Source organism: Lepisma saccharinum, chromosome 10 (genome assembly GCF_977018435.1).
Source record: "Lepisma saccharinum chromosome 10, izLepSacc3.1, whole genome shotgun sequence".
NCBI classification, from domain to species: Eukaryota; Metazoa; Arthropoda; class Insecta; order Zygentoma; family Lepismatidae; genus Lepisma; species Lepisma saccharinum.
In genome coordinates this window covers 26,697,506-26,724,525 of record NC_139238.1, presented here as the reverse complement: position 1 = coordinate 26,724,525, position 27,020 = coordinate 26,697,506, and the positions used below count along the sequence as shown (strand labels likewise).

The following is a 27,020-nucleotide window of genomic DNA, read 5'->3' as shown; positions in this document are numbered from 1 at the left end:
TTCTATTGAAATATTAATTAATTTACCCTCACATTATCCATTAACATTGGACAACGTAAATATCTATAAATTCTTAATGAGATTCTTGTAGCCTGATTGAATCAGATGTAAAGGATCAAAGAGTCCGAACAATTTTTTTTCAAATAATAATAATGTTTATAGGAAATTCATTAGCATAATTAGTAGGTCTACTCATAATAATTATTAAATTAAGTGAATTAATATTTTAATGATTATAACATGAATAGCTGGCCTCCCCGATGGCGTTGTGGTAAAGCCGTCGCGTTGCAATCAAGAGGTCCCGGGTTCGATACCCGGTAGAGTCCCATAGTGGTTCGGATCCTACTTTAAAGATTATAGATCAAATCCCGATTAGCCTATCTGTGCATAAAATGGACTTAAAACAACAACTCAATGATATGAATAGGTAAGAAAACGGTAAAAGAATAGAGAGAGAGCTACAACAGTACGTGTTAATTACCTACCTTAGTGTAGGTAAAATTGCTAAAATGTGTATAAAAACAACTCTCCCTGTTAGGAAATTAATGTTAAAAAATTTAAAAAAATAAATATTTAATAAGAAAAGCCAAGACGATATTATGGCCAGTTGATGAAAAGTAAAGCCACTGATTAACATTTTATGTATATTGTAATTATCAGTAGTGTGAACAGAACTTCTTGGGTACTGTCAAAGCCGTGTGATCCCAAATTAATCCTTACCTTCGCGTAAGTTTGGTATTCGATATTCAAAAAATGCTAAACAAGTAGCTACATTTTAAATATTTTGTTTTAGTGCTTGGTAAGTCTTTTGGAGGGAGGGGTCCAGACCGCTTGAAGCCCCATCTCTTTGCAAGAGAGTGTAGTGACAGTGTAAGAAGGAATTAGATTTAATTACAATGAAAGTGGAGGAAATGTAAGTGTAATACATTTATTACATTGTTACATTATACTCATGTAAGAGTATGGGAAGTGACAATAGTTATATATTCGATACAGCTTTTGGCAAAATTCAATAACATTTATATCCTTCATTTCTGACATTTTAACGATGATATTGAATTCTTTCTGCTTCAAGAATAAAATTATAATATTTGGAAAGGGTTTACACATCTCTTGGCAGCAATTGCTCCAAGGGAATCTTCGTGGCGGCCATGTTTGCGGTGTCTGTGAGAATCTTATCGAAGTTTCCTTGCAGAGATTTCAGCAACTCGCCGTAGAAAATGTCCCAAAATTCGTTTGCGATGTCCAGAGCTATTTCATCTGTGGAAGAGATGCGTCAAGATCAATTAACAAAAAAGCATTGAGAGACAGAGACATGTATTGATTCTACACTCTCTCTCGACATTCTGTGGAGCTAGGCCGCGCATAACGGAAGAGAAGGGGAGAAAGTGGGTGACAGTGCGAACTGCTGCAAACGGCTGATAGCTGAAGTCCCATTACCCCTCTCATTCGCTTGCTACAAAGATTCCTGGGACAGAGGGTACATTTGTAAAAGAATAAGAATTTTTCAAAGAACACATTGTAGGAATAATACATTCGTGTAGCTAACTGAAAAGATACAGGTGGTAACATTACTTTATTATTTTCGCTATATTGCTTCTCTTTACTACGATTCTAGATTAATGGCAACGATGAGGATGAATTAATGAAATAAATACAGGAACCTTGGACATCTTGCTTCGTGACACTATTCGCTAACCACTCTGTCATGGAGGCTCGCAATTTGCTGATAGTGAAGAATGTCGACAGTAGTGATTTATGATCATAGAGCGACAAGGACTTAAAATAATCTTATTTTCAAGTGACAGTACATGTGACGCGTTTCTCACATGCAATATTGCCCTGATTAATTCTTACATAAAATATTAGTTTTTAGCAGTATGAATTAATATACTTTTTTTGTATTTTAAATTATTTAACAATTGAATCAGTTACCAAGTCTTTGGCGACAGATGGGGAAATGTTATTTTTAAGATCGTGAATATGGTATGATATCAATTGTACCTTTTCTTACAGTGAACTTCGGCAAAAACATTTTGTAAGAGAAAGCAATATGGTTACTTGCCGTTCTGCGTCTACGAAATATTTTTCTTGTTGTTGTTGGTTACAACCAGAGACGCACTGGCCCAAAGGACATTTCCCACCCCATAATCATATTCTATTCCTACCCAGTAAACTCGATTTAAATCAAAACTAAAGAATACAAAACTAAAATATTTTATCTGAAATTTAAGTACCTACCTACCTACCTATAAATCTTGCCTTCAGTTATTGAGCAGAAATGTGTACGTATGCTGTAAAAACTCTAACATTAATATTATCTTAACCCAAAGTATATAATTCGTAAGAATATGCAAAAAAATATCTTTCATACGAAGTAATTTTCTACAATGAACAGAAAGAAAAAATATAGAAATGACACATTAGAAAATCATGAGTTACCCTTCAGGAAGTTGTAATACGAACTTAAGTTACACTTGTCTAACGTTAACGCTTAAAGCATTGGCCCCATAGTCCAAAATGTTAACCGAACCTCATAATCCCGTTATGGGTTGTTGGAAATATGCCACATATTTTAAATTGATTTAGCTAATTGTTATGCCGATATAGTTATAAGGTAAATCATAACGTAATACGAATTATTTGATTTTCAACATATTGCAAATATATAAACTTACTCAAAATTCTATTTCTTCCAAAGAGCCCGTCAAAGTATATCTTCATATCTCCAACGACTGGCTTCATGTATATGTGGTCGATTTTCAAATAATCCACATTGTTCCTAGAGATGGCGCTGGCTTCGACCATAGGTTCCACCTCTATGTCAGCTGGAAGAACAGAATGAAACTTGCTAATATCTTGAAAATAACAGTTTTACTAACATTCACACCACTACTAATATTTCTAGGCATACTTATACAGTTAAATTATGTAATAGCCATGACCCTTTGTATGTAGCCCAGCAAAAATAACAAATGTGGGCGAATGGATGATATTCAATGTGACGTCAGCGGCGCAGAGAATGATGGGAAATCTGGTTAAAATCCGCACGGTCCGGCACTCAGTCCGGCAAGCCATAGCAAGCGTGTAGCGAGGCAAATGCTGCGTGCATAAAAATGACCCAATGTTTATTATTGTATATTTGCAAATGAAGTTTCCGTTTGGTGAATTAATACGTTGCGTATGGATGTGTGTGTGCCATTGTTTATGTATTAATTGTGTGAGAACATTATACTTTCATACAGTTTCTTCAGTGGTTAAGATGGCGTGATTTTTCATACGCTGGGTGAGATATGAATCGTATTTGAAAGGCAAGTCCTGTATTTATGGCTAGCCTTATATGACTTTTATGCTACTCTTTACATTCGCATGCTTTGCAACGCGTGTGGTTGCTGTGCGATCTCTAATAATGTTCACAGAAAAATTGAAATACTGCTTATCAATCAAGTATGCGTATATATGTATTCACTCTTCAGCATATCTTCTATGCCTGTCTCAATACACATACGAAAAGTGACAATGATACGTTTCGGTCTTAAGTAACATAGTATACAATTTTGTACTTCGGAACATTTCTATATATTGTCACGAGACAAAGTTTGTTTTTAATTCACTTTAAAAATATATATATTTTATTTTTTTCTTTAATTCCCTCCACCGGGAAACGAATTTTGGACCCTTCGATTACAAAGTAATAGGATTAGCCACTGTACTATCGGATAGGCCCGATTAATTCCATGAGAAACAGACTCCATAGTCCTGTACTTTTTCGTATGTTACGTAGCTTTATACAACGTTGTTTTGTGGCAAATAGCAGCTTTTTAGATACTCTGGTCATTGTTACAAGTCTTAGCAAAGTGATAGACTTCATTTGGCATTATAATATTTATATATTTGTACCTTGAATCACTGCTACAAAAGCTGTGAACGCAATGCTTATCAAATGTGTTTCCAACACGCTCCGAAACGTTTGCTGGAATCATGGCAGCGGGCATGCTTTCGCACAGTGGATTGTGGGGGACGTTGTTCGCTGAATATCATCCATTACACCATTGGGAACAATGTACGGTCACCGGCAATGAAAGTGGGACACAGATCCTGAAACACTCGCTTAGTGCATGGCGTCGTATGTTCTGCCTAACTCTAAGGCGGAGACCGAGGTTGCCATTGAATAGGTAGACAACACGCACAACACTATGTAGTGAAGCGAGTGTTTCAGGATCTAAGTGTCCCAATTTTATTTCCGGTTACTGTACATGAATTACGTGTTACATATATTTTTACATTCTTTAGGTGTGCTATATATATTCCATTTAAATGTAAAGGTGAAGTTAAAGTGCTCCCCTGTGCATAGCACCACGCCATGAAGGCGTATAGGGGTAACGCCACACACTTTCTTGATCCGGTCGTGAGTGGGGGTGATGTGATCAGCATCACGCCCCTGACCGCCTTTACCCCACAGGTACTCATGTTATTCGACGCTGGGTGGGCGCCGGGGCCGCTTCCATCGTTAAAAAAGTTCCCGGATTTGAACCGGCCGGGGATCGAACCCGGGACCTTTAGCATGGTAGTCCGACGCGTTACCGACTTTTTTTTTTAACAAACTTTTATTTTATCAGCATATATACAAAATAGATCTGCTTTCTTACATAAATTCTGTTAAAAGTATTGTATAGAATTTTGTAAGTAAGTAATATAGTAAGAGTCCCATTTTCGCTATCTGATACAAGATTTTTGGCGTAAACATGCAGTTGTACCTGTAATACAAATAAACGTTTCTTCATATATTAAATACCTGTTTACACTTTCACACCACAAGTATACAATTATTGTTAAACAACACTGAGGTAGTTTCCAAAATACTCATACATTTTTGGATACTGTAACATTTTCCATCTGGTTCTTTTTAAATACTGTGTGAACAAAATGCTATTGCTCTCATACTTTTTACAAAATACATAATATATTGTATTAGCTATTAACCAAATTACTGCATTGTTTTTCTTTTCTGGAAAATATTTGAAATCTGGTCTTATACACATCGACGTTTGAAAGTACTGGGGGGGTGCTGTTCGACATACGTACGTGGTCTGTTAGGAAAGTAATGAGACTGGCAACACTGTGCACGAACCGGCAACGCTGCTGCCCCTACCTTCACACGGCAGGTAGGTGAATGTTTGCCGTTGACTCAGTACAAGTTTCAACTTGCTACAGTTGCTACACGATTGTTGAGAGCGTCTGACGTGAAGTTGTGTTTGTGAGGTGCGTTACGAAAATGGACTGGCAAAAGTTTGAACAACGTTGTGCCATCAAATTTTGTGTTAAGCTTGGCGAATCCGCCACTGTGACTTATGAAAAGTTACAAAGGGCTTATGGAGAACATGCACTATCTAGGGCACAAGTGTTCAGATGGCAGAAGTCCTTTTCAGAAGTCCGAGAACAAGTGGAAGACGAACCTCGGGCGGGAAGACCTTCAACCTCAAAAACGGATGACAATGTAGAAAGAGTGAGGTCTCTTGTGAGGTCAGATCGTCGATTGACGGTGAGAATGATCAGTAGTAAGTTAAATTTGAATGTGTGTACCGAATGAAGTCCTTGCAAGACCCAGGAAAGGGTGACCAGACGTTGCACGCACTTGGATGCTGCACCACGACAATGCAGCATGTCACACGGCAGTCTCCATCAATGAAGTTTTGGCAAAAAAAAACATTCCTGTTGTTCTTCAGCCCCCTTATTCGCCGGATCTCAGTCCCTGTGACTTTTTTATTCCCCTTGCTCAAAAACCACTTGAAAGGATGCCATTTTGATACTTTGGATAATATCCAGAACAGCGTAACCGACGAGCAGAAAGGTATTCCAGCAGAAGCCTTCCAGCACTGCTACGAACAGTGGAAACAACACCTCCATCGCTGTGTAGCTGCCCAAGGGAACTATTTTGAAGGGGATAACCTTGATTTGTAAAAATAATAAAATTCATCGTTTACAGAAAATCAGTCTCATTACTTTCCTAACAGACCACGTATTTGTCCTAGATATGTCGTTAGGCATTTCCAAATTCCCTGTACTCCATTACATGTTACTATTCTATGTTCAGTGGTGTCTATCTCTCCACATATGTTGCATTTATTAGTTGTTAGTCTATTGATATTATGTAAGCGTTCATTAGTTGGTATAATATCATGTATTACATTGTACCAAACACTATACACTGATGTATCCAGAAATTTCTTATTTAAATTTTTCCAAATATTTTGCCATCTGTTATAGGGAAAATGTTTTTTAATGCGGTGAGTCGGTATCTGCAACTGTTTGTGAAACAGTGTATATAAGTATTGAGAGAGTTTTACATCTTCACCTTTTGGCGGAAGCACCACATAACTGAATTCTTGCATCAAACTTCTGAGATATAACGGTCCTTTTTTCAATCTGCATAGATCTGGCGGATTTTGGGGTGGAAATTCCTCCGTCCATAACTGTATCCATAATGATGTAATGTAGTCTTCAATGCCATATAGCGTATAGGATCTTGCCAGGAATAGGGATTTGCATTTGATCTCAATATTTGTGAGCTCCAATCCTCCTTTTAGTTTCATTTGCCATAGATTTGATAGTGGTATTCGAAAAAAATGTCCATACCACATAAACCAACCAATTGCTGAATTCATTATTCTGAGGTATTTTTGATTGATTGCGGTCACTTCGGCCGTATAGTTTAATTTACTAAACATATATGTTTGCAAAAACCACACCCGTTGTACCATGTTCAACTGTCTCCTGCGCATTTGATAACATTGTATGCGAATGTCTCTCGCTATCTTTTGCCAATTGGATTCTAGCATTTGTTCCTCGTCCTTGTGAAAAATTATTCCTAATATTTTAATTTCCTGTACATATGGTATCCCTCAAGACTAGTAGAGGAGAAGGCTGGGGCCATACCTGATCACGTGGTCCTTGACGTCAGGCGTGACGTCACGCGCGGACAGATCGCTCTACGCTCCGGTTTCGCAGCCGAATCAAAGCAGCAATTATGAACAAAAAAGAGCCGTAATTATGCCCAAAAGCTAATTGGGAGTGAATACACAGACTTACTTAGGATCCGACATAACGTATGTCCTTACAGTTGGATTACACAGCCATTTACGCACACATTTTATCGGTAGTTTATATGTCGTCACATTCCTCTGTGAAACATTAGTTTCATGTAAAATTGGGGTTAATACACCTAGTAATGCGTTTTGTTAGGGCAGAAAGAAAAATATATGTTGAATGCGTAAAATAATTTTGTTAAATAAAGAAAGGCAGAAAGCCAAAATTATGGATAAGTTGAATATGTAAAAGAAAACAATCTCATCTATTGCTCTCTTTTAGGAATGAGAGAGGAGCTGTTTTCACTTAACTTCTTCAAATTTGGTAACTTTGCTTCGACTATTGGTATTTATTTCTTCATTAATTTTCCTTATTCAGATTACAATTCTGAGTCTTATAAATCTTTGAACTACACAGGGAGGAATGTGGTGAAGTTCCGTGTGTATTATGTAACGAACACTTTAAAAAACTTTTGACTGAACGAAAACTTGAGACATAGAACTGAAGAAAGTCGAGGGTCACTTTATATACGTATATATATAATCAGTGGGATGTCGAACAGGGGTGCCCACAGGCGGGTATGTGAAAGCTTGTTGAGTCCACTTAACTTTGGGGGGGGGGATTGTGATGAAAATTTGACTGAATAAATAATAGAACAATGGAGGACGGAAGTTGAACTACGTTGTCATTTAAGCATCACTCGTATATAAATAGCAAGTTGTGTATTTCCAAGGGAATTATAACAGTTACTATATTGTATTATTAGTGTTGTTAACGAGACTAGACACGAGAAGAGATGGTATTTTCACGCGACGAGACATACCAGTGTCGTCTCTCGGCAACACGGTATCTACTATTTGAGGTGCACAATATCCAGCCAGCTATTACATATTAAACCTTAACTTTTTATCGTGAATTCTGATGTGGAATTACCCTTGGCTGGGGAAGTTTCCAACTCTATAGTAAGGAAATTGAGCACTAGGATGGGAGATAGCCAAGTCTTGAGTATTAATTACTGTTGCGCTTAGACTGTTGTGGGAATTTTGGTATGGCGATTGAGAATTAAATTATTTGGAGGAGGTCGAGATCTAACTCTTCAATACCAACAGTGAACCTAAAATTGACATAGGAATTTTGGTGGGGGACTGGATATTAAATTGGGAGGGGTATGCTTGCAGTTTTTTTATCTTACTATACTCGTGAGAGCCTTTATTAAAAAATTACAATATTATTATGTCTTATTCTAATAATTGTAACCCAATTGAAGTGTATGGTAGCCTGATGTTGTGTAATGAGACTACTGGTATTGCAATCCACTAACAAGTCTCGCTAGATGCGATGTGTTCAGTTATATATTGTCGCCCGCTGTTTTTATTTTTTCATCAGAGATCACGACACGTCGCAACACCTCACTGAAAGCATTGTGAACTGCAACACCTCACAACCCACCATGGTGCGAGATCATTGAAAACTGGTGAGGGGGAGAAAGTTCGTAACCTACAACCCCCCTCCCCACAAACATATGTGTGAATTATACGATGTACATATTTGTACTGTTATTAAAAGTAAAAATAAATTACTCAATTAAAATAATTATTGTGATTATTAAATAGAAATTAATTTGTTACTTTCATACATATCAGATAGTGTAAAGCGGCTAACTAATTCCATTACTAACCGGTTAAAGATGTTAATAAATTATGACATAGTTGAAGTGGTTTTACTATGTGGTGTAAGTTTTGTTTAGTTTGTGCACTATGTTAATATAAATCAATTAGATTTCATAGTTATTATTGTTTTGCATTATTGTTTTACTTTTACTGTGCGTATTGATGTAGATTTGTTAATGATCTCTTTAGACAGAAAGCATTCAACACTCACAACTACACTAATTTGTGTGTGTTTTCAATATTATTCTTAGTAAAGTATATTTGAAATTAAAAGTAATTGCTTATCTTTTCATTGTTATAACAAAAACTCTTTCCCCCGGGAAATTTTTGGTGTTTTTTTTTTTGTGGCCAAGATTGTTGGTGGGGGGGAAATCCCCCTCGTCCCCTCCAGGATTTCGCACCCTGAACCCAACAATCCAGAAGTACAAGAAAAAGGAGCGAAAAGAACAAAACAGATCAGCCTTTCCACGTTTCTTTCCGTATGGGGTAAAGACTCAGCTGGGTTTTGTCCGCCCATGACGTCACACCTGCGGCAGTCGCGAAAAGAGGTGTGTCTGACCCCAGCCTTTCCTTCTAGTAGTCTTGGGTATCCCTATATCTGGATATTTTTGAGCCCATGTACCAAATGGTAGCGCCTTTGATTTTTCCATATTTATTTTGGCCCCACTAGCACGACAGTATACAGGGTGTTTCTAAAGGTCGTTTACAACGCTTGGGAGGTGATTCCTCACACGAAAACAAGCAAAAAGTCTAAGTTCCATTTTTACGACTGAGGCTTCGTTTCCGAGATAGGAGCCTCGCAAAAGGTGACAAAGTGAACGTCACACCTGACTGGGACGAATACTATCACAGATAGAGAGGCGGTTCCAAGGGAATCATAAAGGAATCGTATGTGCTCAGTCCGGAAGTCACTATGAAAAGTTCACTGCACGCATGCGCAATGGAGTCCTCAAAGGAATTGGGGATTTCCAGCAAGAACAATGCATGGAAAAGATATGTAACGCAGCAAGAAGGACCGTGACAATGATAATGCGTTAAATACAACACATCCCGACCTCAAACATCAAAACATGAGCACCGAACACAAAATCCGAAAAGTTGAGCACGGTTGCATACCCCAGTTACACGCGAGGAATGAACGAATCATGTCATGTGGCATACGAGAGACACATTACTCCACCAGGAGGAGGGAAAGAAAAACACAATATCAGATGATTGCGACAACGTGTATTTTTACACGCGACAACTACGTAATATCCCCCCCCCCCACACACACACACACACAACAAACAACAAATGCTACAATATCTTACGCACAGACAGTCCGTGTCACTGTACACCAACTGAAGATGTCACTTTCACCACACAAAGGGGGTGGGGAGCAATACCAAGAGTGTTCTCACTGGGATTTGCCGAGGGCAATAATCACAGACGGTTTTCAAAATGTCTGCCGTTTACTTCTACGCAGATATGACAGCGACGAATCAAGGATTGTCGAGTACGAGCAAACAAGCCAGGTGTATCTGCTACCGTCGCGGCGGCGACGTTGATGCGAGCAACGAGGTCCTCAGCTGATGTGACAGGTGTGTCGTATACGAGGGTTTTCATTTCTCCCCAGAAGAAAAAATCGAGAGGGTTGAGATCTGGCGACCTCGGTGGCCAAGGCACAGGCTCATCCCTACCAATGAACCTATTGCGAAACACGTCATGCAGGAAATGTCGTACATTACAATCGAAATGAGCTGGTGCACCATCGTGTTGGTACCACATTTCTTGCCGCAGTGCCAAAGGTACGGTCTCCAACAGTTCAGGCAGAACCTCACTAAGAAATGCATGATACGTGAGACCATTCAGGCGAACAGGGAGAATGTATGGTCCAATTAAATGATCATGTACTATCCCGCACCACACATTCACTGAAAACCTGTGCTGGTGATGGGCCACAAAAAGTGCATGTGGGTTGTCAAAGTCCCATACATGACTGTTTCTACTATTGAAGACATCCATCCTGGTGAAAATGGCTTCATCTGTCCACAATACTTTTGCCCGGAAGTGAGGGTTTGTGTCCAGCTGATGCAACAACCATTGGCAAAACTCCATACGAGGGCGAAAGTCACGAGGTAACAGTTCTTTTACTTTCTGCAGTTGAAAAGGGTGCATTCCTTCCTCTGACAACACTCGCCAAACATACACATGAGACGTGTTTCGTGCCCGAGCGAGCACTCGCGTACTGGTGCCAGGATGTTCTGCGACCGCTGTTAACACATCTTCTGCAAACTGATGTGTACGTACACTTCGGGGTCTTCCAACTTCTTGCCGCGGTGGTAACACTGACCCTGTTTCACGCAGTCGACTGTCCACTACCTGAGAGAAGGTGTGAGACGGTAAACGTCTATGTTTAAAGCGTTTTCCATAAAGACGCCTTGCCTCACGGCTATTACCACGTGCCTCCCCATACATGAGATGCATGTCTGCTAGCTGCTGGGTCGTATACGCAGCCATCTGTGTAATAGGGAGCTGGAACTGCAAAGTATTGTTTTTGTTTAACACTGGCACACTGCACAAATTGGCCGTATCACCGTACGAACACCACAGACCAATTGTGAACCAACCCTTCGAGCTCCTCTCGCGGGAACAGCAGTCATGAAGGTCAAACGTAGACTACGAGAGCCAGACTTGCCTGTGCAGCGCTTCCAAAACTGGTCTCTTTTACGTCACAATGATCGCGTGCGAACACTTTTGGTATTGCTCCCACCCCCTTTGTGTGGTGAAAGTGACATCTTCAGTTGGTGTACAGTGACACACACACTGTCTGTGCATAAGACATTGTAGCATTTGTTGGTTGTTGTGTGTGTGTGTGTGGGGGGGGGGATATTACATAGTTGTCGCGTGTAAAAATACACGTTGTCGCAATCATCTGATATTGTGTTTTTCTTTCCCTCCTCCTGGTGGAGTAATGTGTCTCTCGTATGCCACATGACATGATTCGTTCATTCCTCGCGTGTAACTGGGGTATGCAACCGTGCTCAACTTTTCGGATTTTGTGTTCGGTGCTCATGTTTTGATGTTTGAGGTCGGGATGTGTTGTATTTAACGCATTATCATTGTCACGGTCCTTCTTGCTGCGTTACATATCTTTTCCATGCATTGTTCTTGCTGGAAATCCCCAATTCCTTTGAGGACTCCATTGCGCATGCGTGCAGTGAACTTTTCATAGTGACTTCCGGACTGAGCACATACGATTCCTTTATGATTCCCTTGGAACCGCCTCTCTATCTGTGATAGTATTCGTCCCAGTCAGGTGTGACGTTCACTTTGTCACCTTTTGCGAGGCTCCTATCTCGGAAACGAAGCCTCAGTCGTAAAAATGGAACTTAGACTTTTTGCTTGTTTTCGTGTGAGGAATCACCTCCCAAGCGTTGTAAACGACCTTTAGAAACACCCTGTATATGTATCGCTGCCATCATTTTTTGCATTTGCTCGTTTGTGGTGATACAAGCAGATAGATCATCTGCAAAAGCAAACACTTGGTTTTCTTTAAAGGCGTGTATCTCATCGGGAGTAGTTTTCCTGGTATATTGCAGCAAAGGATCCAGGGTTAAAGCAAACAAGAGCATACTTAGTGGATATCTTTGCCGAATTGATCTTGTTATATTTATTGGGGACGACAGGAATCCATTGACCATTATCCGAGATGTTGCCTGTTGATAGAAACCTTTCAAAATATGAATAAATTTATCACTGAATCCATATGCCTTTAGCACCTCAAACAGGTAGTCATGAGACACTAAATCAAATGCTTTTTTGAAATCAAAAGCAAGCACACATGCATCAAGTTTCTGCACCATATAATAGGATATCAGATCGCGAATCCCTCCAACTGCACTGAATATGTTATGCTTTTTGCCAAATGCATGTTTGTTTCTCGCTGAGTATCCGTGGTAAAATTAACTTTAACCTATTTGCTAAGATCTTTGTCATTAATTTATAGTCACAATTTAGTAATGTTATTGGTCTGTAGTCGTCTATTTGTGATTTTTTCGGTATCAATATGATGATGCCTTCGTTTTGTAAAACTTTTCCATTTTTAAAGGCATCTTGTATGATTTTGATTAGTTCATATTTTATAATCTCAAAAAACTGCAAATAAAACTTGTAACCAATACCATCTTTTCCTGGTGCTCCTTTAAGGTTGCATGTTCGTAACGCTTCATATACTTCTTCTATTGTTACTTCAGTATCTAAAAGTTGTCTATCCTCTTCTTGCAAACCATTAGTTAAAGAATTCAGTATTGTCTCTCTTGCTTCTGATTCCCCCTCCCCGGTTTGATAAAGCTCCCCATGATAGTCATAAAATGTCCGCATGATTCCTGGCTGACTCACATGCGATTCTCCACCTGAATCCACAAGATTGTTGATCATGAGTGTTTTTTGTTGTTTTTGCATCTGTACACAGTGATACATCGAAGTTCTTTCATCTTGAATTAAATTCTTGGAATTGGTTCTTATTGTTATGCCTTCCATTTGTTGCCTCTGGAGTGTTAAGATTTTGGCTTTATACTGCTGTACGGCTTGGTAATTTTTGGTGACATCTCTCCCATGACATGCCTCGTGCAAACACTGGTAATAAAAGTTGATCAAACCGTTTCTGTCTTTTGCATTTTCTTTTCCATACCAGCAGAAAAAAGTTTTTAATTTTGGTTTTACATATCGAACCCACCAGTCATTATGATTACTGTAATACTTTTGTTGTTTACATCATTCGACCCATTTTTGTGCAAATATTTCATTGATATATGGAAGCTCTAATAACTGTATATTTAGTTTCCAATATGAAGGACCCCTGACTAGTTTTGTTTCTTCCAGGTTTATTGCCATTTTTACTGCCATATGATCAGTAAAGGGCGCTGGCAATGCTTCTATGGATGTTATATTTTTTATTTGATCTGTATTTGTATATAACCTATCGATTCTCGATCCAGATTTATTATTAAAATATGTAAATATTATATCCTGTCTCTTCTGTAACCAAATATCTTTCAAATGCAATTCTTCAATTAATGTTGCAAGGGCTGGACTCTTTTGATAAGCTCCTAAACAATCGCTGGGATTTAATACCTGATTAAAATCACCCCCAAGTATTATTTTAGATTCATTTAACGGTAGCAAATATAAAATGTCCTGATTATAAAATTGTTCACGTGACTGTCTATTTTGATTGCCTGATGGGGCATAAATATTCACAAAAGTATAGTTGGTACTTTGAAAGCTAATGCCTCTCCCATCTACTAACTTTTTTACATTATTAATGGTTAGTCCGTTTCTAACAAGTGTTGCTGTCCCACGGCCATTGATACCAATATTAACTATGGCTTCGTAACCATATATTGATGGAAAGTCACACATACAAACTTCCTGCAAAAACAATACGTCTATGGAGTGTACCCGTACAAATTCTTCTAACATTTTACAGGCTAAAAGATTCCATTAATATTAATAGTACATATTCTAGTGGTATATACCATTAATAAATGAATAATGTAGCACAAAGTTAATAGTACTTTCCGATCGTCCCTCATACCTTTGAAAAAAAATTATACAAATAACAAATGAAATATCCAATTAAATTTCCCTTTTTAGGGTTTACTTCTTCTGTTCATTACTCTATTCATACCTCCTACCTCTCTCACTGATCTCCTCTTCGCTACTGTGTTCTCGCTACCTTTCGAAGTATTCTTCGTCCGTTTTTTTGCACCCATCTGCTGAGACTTTTTCCACTTTGACACTGAAGTGGCACTTTCGTCACTTTCTTCTTCTGTATTAAATTCACTTTCCAGCTCACAGTCTTTCGAAGGTCCCTTGTCCTCCTCTTTTGGGACGTTGTCCTTTGCCGCTGGGATGGGATGAAGATCAACTGAGTTTCCTTCGTCCTACATCTGGGCATCCTGCATTTCTTCACTTCCTTTTTCATTTTGTTTGTCTAGGTGGGAAGTTCCCGGTTCTTTTGTGTCCATCGATAAGATTTTCTGGTTGTGTTCTTCATTTGTAGTCGCCATATTTACCGGTGGTAACATTTCCACCGGGCGGGTGTCACTTGGCACATTCTTTATCCCCTTATCTTTCTTTTGTTCTTTTATCACCTTTTGTAGACCTTCCGACTTGTTTTTATTATTATCTGGTTGGAACTGATTGTTCACGTTCGAGGAACTCCCCTTTTCCACTATTACGTATATCACTATAATTTCTCTTTCGGTTTTTATTCACACGAAGCGTTGTTATTTGACGACTATCACATTGTCAGCTATCCTGTCCTTCTTTTCCACACGCCCTGCATGTTCTCGGCTGTCCGTCGTATATCACATGGCACTGATGAGATTTTACTGTAATGAACGACGGAATCGTTTTTTTTAGTTCCATTTTCACTATTCTCACCCCGTTGTAAACTTGATATTTAAAGTTTTCTGACCACGTTTCTTTGTCTATACATTCCACCTTACCAAATTCCGTCATTTTTTTCTTTCACACAGTCATCATCTAATTCTAGTGGTAAGTTAAATACTCTTACCGCTTTTCTTTCCCTCCCCGCATCACTCAAAAGCACTTTTACAGTTTCACCATTATCATAACAAAAGTTTGTTTCCGGCCCACATTTCTCTAATATTCGCGTTATTATTGCTTCTCTGATACATTTTACAAAAACACATCGAAAATGCGTAGGTATTTGTATTCCCAAGATCTCATCTACGTGGAGTTGAAATTGTCCATGTATAAAGTCATGAATTTCTCGCGCCGACGGCCTCGGTACCCCGAACGGAAAACGTATCTGGATGGTATTTTGTCTAATGATATTAATCTTTTTACTATTCTAAAGTACTTTTCCAATTCTACTTACTCGCCAGCCAAATGCACCAAACGCCACAAGCAACACGCACACGGCACTCCCGCTCGTTGTTTCCTGAAGGCAACTTTTCACTGACCTTCACGGAGCAACTAGTTTCCGCGTCCGCTCTCTCTGAAGGCTTCCACGGAACTCCCGACTGAGCCACCGCGGCCACCATATATTCCATTTAGAGTGCATATATTTTCACATAATTGGCAGTATTTGCATCATTTCTATACTTTTGATTTTGCACTTAAATTATATTTGTGGAACACAACATTTAAAATTCTGTAATTTTTATCTGGTTGTGTCAGATCCTTCACCTTTAAGCCATACAACATAAAAAATTCAGGCTGCGTGTGAACTGTGCTCTTCACTACTGCCATACTATTTCTCAAATAATCCGTGCTTATTCTGGCAACAGTGACTACATGTAAGTACTTCAGATGCTGCCCCTAGAGGAATTTCTGAGAAATACACTCGAACGAAACAAATAACATAGGAATTGAGGTTTTGTTAAGTCCACATAAATGCTACTTTGGACTGGACATACAGTTTAAAGTGGGATCCGAACCACTATCTGCCTCCACCGAGTATCGGACCCCTTGATTAGAAGGCCACAACGATACCATTGAGCCATCGGGGAGGCAAATAACGTAGGAATTAAGGAAATGATTGAAGACTACAAAATACAGCGTGTCCATAAATATACTGTCATACTTTAAAGTGGTATTACGTCGCTTTGGATAATCGTATTTAAATGAAATTGGTGACATTTGAAAGAAAAACTCAAATATTTTATTTTACAACTCATAGACATTGAATGTGGCCCCCCACGAGTGGCGCTGCAGACATCAAGGCGAAATTCCCATTCATGCCACACACGCTCCAACATATCCACAGGGATGGACTGGATTGCAGAAGTGATGCGAATTTGCAGTTCTTGCAGGTTTTGAGGCAATGGGGGTACATAGACACAATCTTTTATGTAACCCCATAAAGAAAGTCACAGACCGAAAAGTCAGGTGACCTCGGCGACCAATTGTAGAAGACATTATCATCATTTCCGGCACGTCCAATCCATCTTCCTGGAAGCCGCTCATTCAGATGTTTCCTAACATGTAAATGCCGGTGAGGAGGTGCTCCATCTAGTTGAAAAATAAATTCATTGCCTTCATTTTCTTCCAATTGTGGAAATAACCATTCAGTGAGCATGCCAAGATAAGCTGGACCTTTCACAGTGGCCTCTCGAAAGAAAAATGGGCCATAGACTTGACGTTTCGATACGGCACAAAAGACATTCACTTTAGGGGAGTCTCTTTCAACTTCCAAAATTGCATGTGGATTCTCACTCCCCCAAATCCTTACATTATGTCTGTTCACTTTTCTACCAACGTGGAATGTTGCCTCATCACTGAAAATTATTTTTCCTAACAGATTTACGTTATCCTCCATTAGTAACATAAAATGTTCAGAGAAATCTAACCGTTTACAGGGTCATCAGGTTTCAACTTGTGCACTAATTGCAGTTTGTAGGGGGTGAAACTTCAGTCGCGTACGCAGGATCTTAGATACGGTGGATTTAGGGATGTTCAACTGCTGACTAGCTCTACGTACAGACTTCTTAGGACTACGAACAAATGCCTCCCGCACTTGTTCCACAATTCCCGCATTGACAGATGGTCTCCCTCAATGGCCTTTCCTTTGATGACATATGCAGCCACGATCCACCAAATCCCGGTACCACTTCAAAATTGACGTGTGTGAAGGAGCCTGATTTTTAAACCTTCGCCTATATAAGCACGCTGAACCTTCACCAAACTCTGCGTGTAATGATATTCTAAAACACACCAACTACGTTCTTAAATCTTCTGTAATAACAACACAATTTTAAAGGAAAACATTCACATGTAACCTGCCTGCCTGTTAAATATCCAACAATGAACCCGCATCGTCCATTGTTGTTCTGAGTGAATTTATTTCAGTTTCTATGTTTGATCTCGTTCATTGTTGTCCATTGCTGATATTGGTGTCCATTGTTGACATGCACAAAAATATTTGAGTTTTTCTTTCAAATGTCACCAGTTTCATTTAAATACGATTATCCAAAGCGACGTAATACCACTTTAAAGTATGACAGTATATTTATTGACACGGTGTATATTATTACATATTTCAATCTACTTACATGTTTTTACATACTTTGCATGTCTTGACCACATAGAAATTGGTGTCTTAGTGATAACACTATATAAACATACTCACTCAGAGAAATGTTGAACCGTCCCTTGCCCAGTAGCGGAAGAAGCACGAATCGGCTGTCGGTTCTGTAGATTCCCTCGATGAAAAGTTGCGGGAACCGAGCTTTGCCTTCAACATTGATATTGTTGGAATCGTCGACTCTCAGTCTGTAAGAATAGAAAATAGTTGATGGAGTATTGTATTGTATTTCGTTTTCCTTGTGCGAGCTGTACGCTGTACGCACAACCACCATTTCTCGGGCTGTCTTTCACACTTCCATTCCCCCCTCTTCGTTATGTTATAAGAGATCTTTACACTTCACGTTACACTATAAAGATGAGGTTGAAGCATGATCACTCATTTCGCTGCCTTCCCTAATAGCTTTCCTCCGTCGTTCTCTCATTTCCCCCAGGTATCTCCCCACTTGTTGTCCCGCTTCTTTTGTCTTTGTTCTATCGTCTACCACTTCTATCACCTCCCTCCCTGTCAAGTTTTTCACGACTCTTCGAAAATCCAGGCTTAGATATGGTATGTTCTTGGTGTGTGTGTGTGTACTTTCATCAATTTCATCATAGCACCATTCATCCTCATCTTCGCGATTAGACAAAAGTGGCAGAATAGCAAAGTAAAATAAACCAAATGAATCAATCAGTGTTCGGAATGTTACTTCTGAAAAGTAGCTGAGTTACTGTTAGAGATATTTGGTTCAAAACGTAACTGAGTTACAATACTTGATAATAACTATTAGTTAATTTTACAGTTCCTTTGCTGGAAATTTTCTCGTAAACATATTACACACAATGATTCATGGTTGTAATGCACGAAGACCTACGTCTTTGATGTTTGTGTTTAAGTCTTCGTGTATTTATATTATTACAAAAATAACATGGAACAAGGAATTCAGCTTGAATGATCATTCATTTTATATATAGCCTACAGGGTTATCCATTTGGGTATGGATAAAATAAAACATTAATAGAAACGTAAATGTGATCGTAGGAAAATTTTCGCATTGGTGTTTTCGTGCGTGAAACATGGGAGATTTGCTGTAGTGTGCTGGCAACAATGAAGTTTGAACTGATTCGTTATTTTTAAAATGGCGTTTACGAACCAGCAACGGGATAAATTTGTCCTTTTAACCACTTCAGACTTCTTCGTCTGGGGTTTCGTTAAAGACACTGTCTATTCAGAGAAACCCACAGATATTGATGATTTGAAACTCAAAATCACACAGGCTTTCGACAGAATCACCCCAGAGATGTTACCAGTAGCGTATACTGAGTCCAAGATCTGGGCTTTCTCACTATGTCACGTGATCCTAGGCTATGAATAGAAATAAGTTTGCCAACTCATATGAAATCAGGTTACCAACTCATAGGAAATCAGGTTGCCAACTCATATGAAATCATTTTACCAACTCATAGGAAATCAAGTTGCCAACTTACAGGAAATCAGGTTGACAACTCCAGAATCACCATCATCATTTCACTGATATGAATAATTATATTTACAATTTCTGATCGGTTTTCCTCCTGTATTTTATTCTCTAGACTTCAGGCTTTGCAGATAGCCTAGCTAGCCTAGAATATACGCTCCCGGATGTTACACCAGACGTGGAATGAAACGAATCACCGTTATGAGTTGTGTAGAGTTCGCAATGGAGGCCATGTAGAAAACTGAAAACTGTACCAAACTGTTAGTAGTGTATAAAAATAAAAACTCCCACCTTTCAGTCTTTTGTATACAATATTTCAGGTAATTACATTAGACCAAAAAAAAATCACATCAATTTTATTTTATCCATACCCAAACGGATCACCCTGTATATATATCAGGGTGGATTGATTTAAATCAGGTTCATTTTTTAAAAAAAGAATAACTGATTTAAATCACTCTAATTAAATAATTTACAGAAGAAAGCACATAAGGATTTTATAGATATCAGAATCACTTTTGGTGCAAATCCATCACTTTCGTAATCATTAATGGTGATTATTAGTTTCTAAGATAGGAAAATAAAGGAAATAAATTATATGTACTGATGGTGCTAAGCTCATACACAGGATTTATCTTGATTTAAAACTCAATAATTTTATGGGCAAAAATATCAAACTTTTTGTGTAGAAAAGTATACAAAATACTAATCATGTTAAACCATAAATAGTGTCATTATCATAAAACTGTAAATAAACATGGCAGCTGATTCAAAATTAAGGTACAAAGACTACAAAAATATTTAAGTTAATATTTTAAGTTACAATTATAGAGTACATCCAGAATGTTTTAGTTTCACTGGAAGAAAAGCTACTAATTTTTTTTATTAGTTTCATTCAGAAACTCAACAAACATTTCCATAGTAGTTACAGCATCAGAAAAAGAAAATATGTATGTTTACCAAAAATGATATTTTAAATAAATATAATTTTTATCCACCTTGATATATATATATATATATATATATATATATATATATATATATATATATATGGAACGACTGAAGATGACCGGACCCCTCTCCGATTTTCTCCATAATTGGCATACTCACTAATTGAGGCCTCCTAATCACGAATCTGAAGTTAAAAGTTGTCGGAAACGTCTAGAAATTGCAAAATAAGCTAAATTAAGGCGTTAGTTTTCAGAATGGAAACAGTCGATTTTGGCGATATTTTTTGTTTAACAAGCAAATATATATATATATTCCTGATACTACCACGACACCAAATTTTAACTATGTTTGCCTAACCTAACCGAAACTAACCTAACCTAACGTGTCTCATAAGTAATAGAGCAAACTGACACAGGTGAAAGTACACGATAATAGAAGCATAAAAGTCTGAGTAAACATGGGTCTACAAACGAGCCGTTTTCGAGATAATCGCGAATGTGTGATTACAAGCCGCCACATACCAACGTCGTCCTAGTTGGTAAAATGCTAATAATATGTGCAAATGTGGGGTTACAAGCCGTCATTGATTGTATTTTGTAAACACCGAGTGCTTTACTCCTTGCGCGGTCCGAGGTTTGCTCTTCGTTTACAAAACAGAACATTTCCGAGAGGTGGTTGAAATCAAACAGGATGGATACAATCAGTACAGAGAATTGTACCTACATGCTTGTGACCAATTCCGAAATGATCCGGGGGTGTTCGAAAGAATTCGAAACTCAATGCGGAATCGCGAACAATATTGCATCCAGATGGAAGGACAACACTTTGAATAACTCCTTTAACAGGTACGAGTGTACAGTAATTGTAACATAGAACATACTAAAGTAGTGCTGTATTCCTTGTTAAAGTAAGTAGAATGTTCAATAAAAGCAATGAGATCTCCTGATTTTTCATACTGTATTATTGGTATTTTACCAACTAGGACGACGTTTACAAACACTGAAGTCAGTGGCGGCTTGTAATCACACATTCCCGATTATCTCGAAAACGGTCCATTTGCAGACCCATGTTTACTGAGACTTTTTTGCTTCTATTATCGTGTACTTTCACCTGTGCCAGTTTTGCGCTATTACTTTTGAGACACCCTCAAGAGGCGTGGATATATCAGGGTGGATAAAAATTATGATATTTATTTTCAAAATTATTTATGTTGATTTTTTAAAAATTTAAATCGATTTTTTAATTTTTATATATATATATATAAAACACTAAAGTCTTCGTGTGCAATTATAAATGAAGTGTTCTAAGTGTAGCATGCAACGAAGCATAGCTTCCTTGCCTAAGGCGAATCTCTACCAAGTTTCACCGGAATCCGATGCTTCAAACGGGCAACAGAGGGACAACTTTAACTTTGGCCACTCGGTATATTTCAGATTTTGTGTATAAGCCTATAACAATATTGTAGCACTCTTTCTTTAGTGTTCGGCAAATTCTAATCCAATGTGACGACTTTACTTTCCTCTGACAAACTTTTAATCTTTCCATCTGTTTATCATTCATGGACCATGGTGAGATGTGATGACAGTATTTTAGCAAATGTTTTTATCTTTTTGAGAAGAGGAGGTCTTTTAAACTGTTTCTGACGAAATTTTTTAGATTATTCTTATATTTTTAATGTGTTGCGTATCCTCTGCAGGTCCGTTTACACTTTTAGCCTAGCTCAAGTACCCTTACTTCCTTTTTATAATCAAACGAAAGGGTTTTAGATAAGGAATTTTTCCTCGTGAACCTAAGAGGGTGCAAAATGGCCATGCGTGACGAAGCGCCAAAAACTATTAACTCATTCGTTCTTTCTTTGCACACTTCCCTACAAATGTCTATAATAATGCAAAAAAATGCAATTTGAAAAGCTGGCGCTCCTAACATTAATAGTCGCTCTGATGCATGCTTTGGATTACACATTAAATTTAGTCAGTATACAGAGAGCCCTAACCTCATATAATCTATGTTGAGACTTTTGAAACCACGCACGATGACATTCTTAGTCCATATCTTAGCCGAGATTGGTCCTCTGTCATACGTCACCAGGAGTTCAGAGATTTTGTAAGGATCCAGCGTTTCCACACCCAACTCTGCGTTGCCTGGAAACATAAAGAAAAGTACATTTTGATAATCCTTTGTGATCAGCCCAAAGATGTTCATTTTTTCAATTGTCGATTTCCTTTTTTTTTTTACTACACACACATTGTGTATAATACATTTGTTGTTATTAATTTCAATTTTGTTTATTCTATTTATTAAAATTTTAATTAATTTTCAATTAATTCTTATTTATGAGGAAACTCACAATCTGCAGGTAATTTCAAGATGGCGGCTTTCAATATAGTCACCATTAGCCGCATCTGGTGTGCCTCCACTCTCATTACTCATATCCGAACTTTAATCGTCCTTCATCAAGCCGATTTTAAATTAAAAGGGCGATGCTGGGCTTTCGCTTTACACTTTATTTGACGAAAATATTGTGTTCAAGTAATATGATGTATAATTATGATCAGATTACGGTTAATGTAAAATTACGCTGTGTAAATTAATTCTGAATATGACAAATAAAATCAATTATTGTAAATAAATAAGTAGCTATTTGTTGCAGGAGGGCAATAAGATGACACATTGAGGCTTAACAAAAGGGGCTCCTTCACTTATATAAGGTTGTTGCTAATTCACAGAGTCATCTGTAATATTTCTTTTCCATTGTACACAGGGACAGATTGACAGTTCCAGAACGTTGTATAAATGTGGATGAAGTTGCCGATTCGTTTGTTTTGAGTTGAAAACTACGGACGAAATGTGTTTCAATACTTACAACGGAGCTTGTATATTATATTGTAGACATAACGTATGTAACATAACGTGAATAACAATGATAGATAGGGACTTGATACATGTATGTAAAAATTGTACAAAGAATCTTGAAGTATCGAGATTTAAATTTGGATAGTTCCATGCTATTGCTGTTCTCTAACATCCTACTACAGGCTGTCCCACGAACGGCGCAACTGGGAATTAAGGGTGGCGTTACTTTTTAACCGAAACCTGTACATACATAAGTCATACACCAAATGTTAGCCCTGTCCAAGTAGATATTTTTAAACATAGAAACAACAAACGGGGTGCAGTGTTCTTCATGCAGTGTTACCAAATGTAAGTGAAAGTGTAAATTTATTTTTCCACAAAGCATGGAAAATTGCATGTCAAACATTCGTTCGGAAATTTGGACGTCAATTCCCACCTTGGGTAGGTGGACTATTTCGCCATCTATAGTTCAGAGAAGAAATCCGATCGTTTTCGCGTATAGCCAATCCTGAAATGCCTCGTAAAGGCGTACCGGTCCAAATGGGTGTTTTAAAAAAAATATGAGGTACAGTGGCAACACTGTTGATGTTTGAAGGCAACAAAAGGTGTGTTTAGTAATGGTCTATGACATGGAAATACTGGAGACAGGGAAAAAAGAAAATGAAAATTATGGTGAAAAAAGTGTTACTTACCTACTCCTGGCAACCATGCAATGCGATAAGAGCGCCTACCGAACGAGAACAAAAGAATCAGTTAGTTGTGTACTCAGAACTGTTTGAGCCGTGCATTTCGCATTGTTCGTAGGGGAAGATTAGAATTGTTCTGTGAAATGAAGTCCTCTTTGGAAGAGAGGGTGTTCATTGTGGAACATTATTTTTGTTCAAAATCGTACGCTAGTGTAAAAACTATGTTTCGCGAGAAATATCCGAATAGCAGTGTTCCAGAAAATTCGACGATATATCGACTTGTTTACAGATTTCGTGAAACAGGATCAGTTAATGACAAACCCTACCACAGACAACCACCAGTTTTGACACAAGGTGTGCTGCAGGATGTGGAGCAGAGAATATCACAATCTCCCAGGAAATCTGTTCGTAAGCTTGCTGCACAGTCAGGTGTATCAAAAACAACAACTCACCGAGCGTTAAAACAATTGCATCTACGTGCATATAAGGTACAGGCTGTGCAAGAACTGAAGGAAGAAGACAAAGGTGCACGTGTAAGATACTGCCAGTGGTTTAGAAATTTTATTAGAGACAATGGTGTGAATATTTTGGATAAGGTTTTTTTCACGGATGAAGCATGGTTCCACTTAAATGGATATGTCAACAGTCAAAATTCTCGACACTGGTCAAGTAACAATCCTCATTTGTTACATGAACAATCACTTCATCCACAAAAGATCGGTGTGTGGTGCGCGATTTCGCGGAGAAAAATAATCGGTCCATTATTTTTCAAAACAACAGTTGACGGAATAGTTTATCATGACCTTATCACACAGTTTATTTCTCTGTTGGAACGTGATGAACGTGATTGTTGGTTTCAACAAGACTCCGCAACATGTCACACGTCTAATGAAACTTTAGACATGTTGGCAGAGTTTTTTGGCGATCACATTATAAGCAAAAACTTATGGCCCAGTCGCTCCTCGGATCTGACGTCTCCAGATCTTTTTCTGTTGGGTTATTTGAAACAAACAATTTACATTAATAACCCAAGAACACTTGATGATCTAAAAATAAACATTTGCACAGCCATTAACAATATAAACCAATCAACCTTGTATAAAGTTGCTTCCAACATGATAAAACGTGTTAATGAATGCCTCAGGGAAAATGGTTGTCATTTTCAACATCTTTTGTAAAGCTACACTGCCTGTTACGCGCATTGCATGGTTGCCAGGAGTAGGTAACACTTTTTTCACCATAATTTTCATTTTCTTTTTTCCTGTTTCCAGTATTTCCATGTCATAGACCATTACTAAACACACCTTTTGTTGCCTTCAAACATCAACAGTGTTGCCACTGTACCTCATAATTTTTTAAAACACCCATTTGGACAGGTACGCCTTTACGAGGCATTTCAGGATTGGCTATACGCGAAAACGATCGGTTTTCTTCTCTGAACTATAGATGGCGAAATAGTCCATCTACCCAAGGTGGAAATTGACGTCCAAATTTCCGTACGAATGTTTGACATGCAATTTTCCATGCTTTGTGGAAAAAAAATTTACACTTTCACTTACATTTGGCAACACTGCATGAACAACACTGCACCCCGTTTGTTGTTTCTATGTTTAAAAATATCTACTTGGACAGGGCTAACATTTGGTGTATGACTTATGTATGTACAGGTTTCGGTTACAAAGTAACGCCACTCTTAATTCCCAGTTGCGCCGTTCGTGGGACACCCTGTAGAAACAGTGCTTTGTCCCCAAACACTAAGACTTCCTACAATACCCCCTCCCCAATATTACACGCCACCTTCACAAAAGGTTACCCTGCAGATGGCAAATTCTACGGGGCGAGTCAAAAGTCAGGTTACATAGGAAGTTTTCCTTGTCTCGTTAATTGTCCGTGAATGGTTGAATGTCCAGTTTCCTGGTGCATGGTTCGGTCGCCGTGGCCCCGTTGAGTGGCCACCGCGGTCTCCAGACCTGACACCCAGGGATTTTTTTCCCTGTGGGCTCATTTAAAGGCGCTCGTCTACTTAGTTCAGTCATAACATCCAACATCTGAAGGAACGCATTAAGTAATGTGTAGACATGATTATGCCGGACGTTCTGCAAAAGGTTCTGGAGAACTGGAAACGTCGCTTGAACAAATGCATAGATGTTCAAGATGCGCACATTATTTAAGATTCACTATAAATCCGTGTGTAACCTGACTTTTTACTCAACCTGTAGATACCTTCTCTGCAGTTAGTGTGGCCTAGAAATACGTATATACATATATACACACAAAGATCATAAAATGTGTCAATTGGCACATGTATGTTGATTCCAGTACACATTAAGTTGCAAAAACTTACACTGATGCATTTTCGGTTCATCAAATACAGAAATCCATGTTACTTTTATCAGCTGCTGTTCCGTGTGATGCAATAAAAATGCAATTGAGAAATTGGACACGATAATTTCAAGTAAATCAAAATTACATTTAAATGTGTCAATTGTTACACCAAAAAAGTGCATCAGCCTTGATTTGATGTGCTTCGTATTCTGTGTGTACCTGAGTCTCTTCAATGACAATATTCAGTATTTTTCAGATGCGAATAATGCTTACTGCTGAAATTGATCTAAACGCACGCCATGAAAAGAGGCGGCTGGGCAGAATTGCGCTGTTGCCACATATGGGAAAAGCAAAGCGAGAGCGGGACAAAAGTCGCTGGTTTCCGCGCACTGTGTGGTGACGTCAACCGGGCTGCGTTGCCTAGTTACAGCGTCAGACTGACTCTCTCTGGGGAACTTTTGTGTCACCCCTGACCTTTCGAGCAAATACTGTCAGTTTGTATCACATGGATTACATAGATCAAGTCTACGACGAGATCCTTCATTCCCTTAAACATCCGAACACACGGGTTGCGCTCCGACGTGGCAACAGCGAGAACTTCTGCCACCCGCCTAATTTCATGGCTATGCATTTAGATATAATTTTGTCTTCATTTATTGTTCACGATATTGTGTTATAGGTGTGCGCAGACTCTCTGATTAGCAAATGCCTTGAAAGTTCAGTTGGGTAGTGATTTATCTACACATCCCAGCACCCCTAAAAACCCTCAACAGCCCCATAACATTTTCAACAAAGGGCCAATTTTATCGTAATTTTGGCTCTAAATCCTAAATGACTTACCCCTAGATACAAAATATTGGATTAACCCCTGCAGTCGGGGGGAAAAAACTTCA

General features: G+C 38.4%; 1 protein-coding gene across 1 annotated transcript in view; it reads right to left on the bottom strand.

The window, feature by feature from the left end:
• Positions 1–914: 914 nt before the first annotated feature.
• The window catches only part of LOC145994261 (circadian clock-controlled protein daywake-like), a 33,774-nt gene continuing 7,668 nt past the window's right edge, over positions 915–27,020 (bottom strand). The window contains exons 3-6 of the mRNA XM_083130366.1: positions 22,257–22,404; positions 17,902–18,044; positions 2,679–2,828; positions 915–1,260 (exon numbers count right to left, since the gene is read on the bottom strand). Coding sequence (XP_082986492.1) covers positions 1,103–1,260; positions 2,679–2,828; positions 17,902–18,044; positions 22,257–22,404 — 599 coding nt within the window. The 3' untranslated portion in view covers positions 915–1,102. The remainder of the gene's footprint in view (positions 1,261–2,678; positions 2,829–17,901; positions 18,045–22,256; positions 22,405–27,020) is intronic.